The following is a 4,986-nucleotide window of genomic DNA, read 5'->3' as shown; positions in this document are numbered from 1 at the left end:
TGAGTCTTCCTCCAATCCTGATGCCCTATTCTTCATATAGTCCAGCTTCTCGGATTGTTTGCTCAGCATACAGGTTGAATAAGTATGGTGAAAGGGTACAACCCTGATGCATACCTTTCCTGACTTTCAACCACACAGCATCCCCTTGTTCTGTTTGACCAACTGCCTCTTGGTCTGTGTACAGGTTCCTCATGAGCACAATTAAGTATTCTGGAGTTCCCATTCTTCACAATGTTGTCCGTAATTTGTTACGATCCACAAAGTAGAATGCCTTTGCATAGTCAATAAAACACAAGTAAACATCTTTCTGATATTCTGCTTTCAGCCAAGATCTATCTGACATCAGCAGTGATATCCCTCATTCCACATCCTCTTCTGAATCCAGCTTGAATTTCTGGCAGTTCCCTGTGGATGTACTGCCACGACCGCTTTTGAATGATCTTAGCAAAATTTTACTTGTATGTGATACCAATGATACTGTTCAATAATTTCTGCATTCTGTTGGATCACCTTTCTTTGGAATGGCACAATACTGATCTCTTCCAGTTGTTTGGCCAGGTAGCTATCTTCCGTATTTCTTGGCATAGACAAGTGAGCACCTCCAGCACTGCATCAGTTTGTTGAAACATCTCAATTGGTATTCTGTCAATTCCTGGAGACTTGTTTTTTGCCAGTGCCTTCAGTGCAGTTTGGACCTCTTCCTTCAATACCATCTGTCTTAGTCATCTAGTGCTGCTATAACAGAAATACCACAAGTGGATGGCTTTAACAAAGAGAAGTGTATTTCCTCACAGTAAAACAGGCTGAAAGTCCAAATTCTGGGCATTAGCTCCAGGGGAAGGCTTTCTCTCTCTGTCTGCCTTCTCGTCAATCTTCTCCCACACTAGGAGCTTCTCCACACAGGGACCCTGGATCCAAAGGACGTACTCTGCTCCTGGCACTGCTTTCTTGGTGGTATGAGGTTCCCCAGCTCTCTGCTTGCTTCCCTTTCAGTTTATCTCTTGTAAGATAAAAGGTGGTGCAGGCCACACCCTTTACATTAGATAGGGGATGTGACCTTAGTAAGGGTGTTACAATCCTACCCTCATCCTCTACATAAAATTACAGTCACAAAATGGAGGACAGCCACACAATACTGGGAATCATGGCCCAGCCAAATTGATACACACATTTTTTGGGGGACATAATTCAATCCATGACACCATCCCTTTTGGTTTTCTATCTCCAGGTCTTTGCGCATTTCATTATAACATTTCACTTTGTCTTCTCAAACCGCACTTTGAAATCTTCTGTTCAGCTCTTTGACTTCATCATTTCTTCCTTTCTCTTTAGCTACTCTATGTTCAAGAGCAACTTTCAGAGTCTCTTCTGACATCCATTTTTGTCTTTCTTTCTTTCCTGTCTTTTTAATGACCTCTTGCTTTCTTCATGTGTGATGTCTTTGATGTCATTCCACAACTCGTCTGGTCTTTGGTCATTAGTGTTCAGTGCATCAAATCTGTTCTTAAGATGGTCTCTAAATTCAGGTGGGATATACTCAAGGTCATACTTTGGCTCTTGTGGACTTATTCTAATTTTCTTCAGCTTCATCTTGAACTTGCATCTGAAAAATTGATAGTCTATTCCACCGTCAGCCCCTGGCCTTGTTCTGACTGATGACATTGAGCTTTTCCATCGTCCCTTTCCATGTATGTAGTTGATTTCATGCCTGTGTTTTCCATCTGGTGAGGTCCATATGTATAGTTGCTGTTTATGTTGTTGAAAAAAGGTACTTGCAATGAAGAAGTCACTAGTCTTGCAAAAGTCTGTCATGAGATCTCTGGCGTCGTTTCTGTCACCAAGGCAGTATTTTCCAACTACCGATCCTTCTTCTTTGTTTCCAACTTCCGCATTCCAACCACCAGTAATTATCAGTGCATCCTAGTAGGCATATGGGTCTTATCCTATCACTGACAGCGCTGTATTTCAGGATATTTCTTGAAATTTTCTTTTTGACAATGAACGCGATGCCATTTCTTTTCAATCTGTCATTCCCAGCATAGTAGACCATATGATTGTCTTATAGAAATGGCCAAAACCAGTCCATTTCAGCTCACTAATGCCTAGGATATCGAAGGTTATATGTTCCATTTCATTTTTGATGATTTCCAATTTTCCTAGATTCATACTTTGTACCCTCCGGGTTCCAATTATTAATGGATGTCTGCAGCTGTTTCTTCTCATTTTGAGTTGTGCCGCATCAGCAAATGAAGGTTCCGAAACCTTGACTCCATCCATGTCATTCAGTTCGACTCTTCTTTGAGGAGACATTAATAAACCCTTTAATTGAGGAATTTAAATTAGTTATGGCTTGCTTACCTCTCAGGAGTTGTATTTTATTTCTTCAGCTTTAGATTTACTCTCTAGATGCCTGAAAATTGTTACCTTCGTTTCGCGTTGAGAGCCCCTGCTAAGAGAGCAGTAGATTTTCTTGCTGAAGTTTAAATTAACCACTCTGGGCATAGGATTTATGTTTTCTATCCTTCCTGACACATTCACCAAATATGAGTGCCTTGTTTGTGCTTGACTACTAACTGAAGGGTTGTCGGTTCAAATCCGTCCAGCAGCAGTGCCAAAGAAAGCCCCGGCAATCTGCATCTGTAAGATCATTGTTGTTAGTTGGTGTGAAGTCTATTCTGACTCATGTTGTCCCCGTGCGTTACAGCATAGAACTGCTCCATGGGGTTTTCTTAGCTGTAATCTGAATGAAGGCAGACCACCAGGGCTATCTTCTGCATTACCACCGGGTGGGTTTGAACTGCAAACTTTAGGGTAGAAGTTGAGCATAAACTGTTTGTGCCACCTACAGAGCTTGCCATAAGAGTACCAAACCTGTTGGCATTGAGTTGATTCCAACTCACAGTGACCCCACAGGACAGAGTAGAACTGCCCCATAGAGTTTCCAAGGAGCACCTGGAGGATTGGAACTGCTCACCTTTTGGTTAGCAGCCATTGCACTTAACCACTGCTCCACCAGGATTTCCCATAAGATTACAGCCGTTGAAGTGTAGCCTACGGAGTGCAGTTCTACTCCGACGTACACGATCACCATGAGTCAGAATCGACTCGGTGGCCCTGGGACTGATTGGTTAGTTGGTTCTCAGGACAATATTAGTGTTTGGGGTAAGGCATATGACAACATATTATCCCACTGAAAAGAGAAAAAAACAAGAATGAGCAGTTCAAAAATCATTAAGTATAACAATATCTGTTACTTTTCTAAAGTATAGAAAGGTAGCTAAATGGAAAAGAGTTTAAAATCAGATTTAGTGTATTTCTGCAGTATGTCTCACATACATGCAGTTTGTGCCAAGCGCATAGGGTGGGTGGTATAGTTAACTGGAAGGACAGACCCAGATCTGTTTTCTGCCCCTCTCTCTGTTCCCTTGTGATCTGGACTGCTCAGTTTATTAAGGAATACTGGTCCCCTGTGTATTTCCTTCCAGAGACGAGCAGGGCCATTTCTAGTCAGGCTTCACACATATTTATCAGTTATTTCAGCTATCTTTGGCTCTGGCCAGAGATAAACGTATTTTTAAATGTTCACAATAACCCAGTCTAAATTAGTAAGCAAAATAGTAGTTAAAAAAAAAAACTGCATATACTGTTCGTGACTTGTATTGTATCAAGTGAAAACAGTAAGGTTCAGAAAAGCACTTTGTGGATTGTAACGATTATATTTATTTGCTTCTTATCCCTTTCTTCATTCAGGAAAGGATTATAACAGTCTTTGTGACAAGCAGCCGATAGGAAGACTTCTCTTCAGGCAATTCTGTGAAACAAAATCTGATCTAAAGAGATGCATTGAGTTCTTGGATGCAGTGGTAAGTGATTTATCTCTGTGTTGAACTGCCCAATCTTGTGCTTTAAAAAAGTTAAACACCAAGAAGAGATCTCCGTCAGTTAATACATTAGACCTTAACAATGAAGCAAGATCGGATAAAGTAGTTGACTTGGTGTTATATTATCTTCTTGGTACAGAAGTGTCTTTAGTACAGAGTGGTAGTTCATACAGAGTCACATCCCAGGTATTGGAGAATCACATGCACTTAGAAGCATGCTTGCCTTAATTTGTAAGAGGATTGAAAAGCTATTTAAGACAATGTGCTTGTTCAGGCTCCTGAAAAGTATCCTTCCTGCCCTCAACTGGCAGATACTATATACTTAAAACACTTTAACCCAGAAGCATATGGAAGGAATAAAGTTAGTGGAAGAAGTATGAATGGAATTTACTGTGCTTCTAAAATTTCCAGCATTCTCATGTATCCTGTTTGAGATTTAATGTGATTTCCTTGTAGGTAAAGCAATTTTGTTTTTCTAACCCTTTGTGGATAACCTGGCAAGCTTAGATGTTTTACCGCTGTGAAATTCACAGACAGCTAAACAGTAAAACATTGGTGGGATTTGACAGAAGGGCTCTTTGACTTTTCGTTATTTGTACTAGGTTATGGAGCTTCTCTGCTTTGGCCCTGGCTAGTTATAGCAAGAAATATGTATTATATGCAAAGTACGGTCATACCATTGAGCCGTATATTTTTTCTCTGGCATAACTTTATAAAGTCTTTTAAAAATCATCACCTAATCTTTCAGAAAAACATGTTGAGGCTCTTGCCTGTGTTATTGTTTGCTTCCTGCCCCCAGGAATCCTCATCTCCTTTCTGGTGCTATTACTAGAATAGAGCAAGGCTTCGAAAAAACCAACCAAACCCACTGCCGTCGAGTCAGTTCTGACTCATAGCAAACCTATAGGACAGAGTGGAAATGCCCCATACGGTTTCCAGTGCTGTAATCTGTCTTGGAAGAAGCACAGCCAGAATTCTCCTGAGATGCAAGGATGGCGAGACTACGTCTCGCGTAGTTTGGACATGTTGTCAGGAGGGATCAGTCCCCGGAGAAGGGCATCATGATTGGTAAAGTAGAGGGTCAGTGAAAAAGAGGAAGACCCTC

At 41.1% G+C, this 4,986-nt stretch overlaps 1 protein-coding gene across 1 annotated transcript in view; it reads left to right on the top strand.

The window, feature by feature from the left end:
* The window catches only part of GRK4 (G protein-coupled receptor kinase 4), a 100,003-nt gene that overhangs the window by 31,228 nt on the left and 63,789 nt on the right, over nucleotides 1-4,986 (top strand). Inside the window, exon 5 of the mRNA XM_012557595.2 lies at nucleotides 3,751-3,863. Within this exon, the coding sequence (XP_012413049.2) occupies nucleotides 3,751-3,863 (113 nt within the window). The remainder of the gene's footprint in view (nucleotides 1-3,750; nucleotides 3,864-4,986) is intronic.

Source organism: Trichechus manatus, unplaced genomic scaffold, assembly GCF_000243295.1.
Source record: "Trichechus manatus latirostris isolate Lorelei unplaced genomic scaffold, TriManLat1.0 scaffold00111, whole genome shotgun sequence".
NCBI classification, from domain to species: domain Eukaryota; kingdom Metazoa; phylum Chordata; class Mammalia; order Sirenia; family Trichechidae; genus Trichechus; species Trichechus manatus.
Note: the sequence above shows the minus strand (reverse complement) of the source record. Positions and strands in the feature narration are given on the sequence as shown.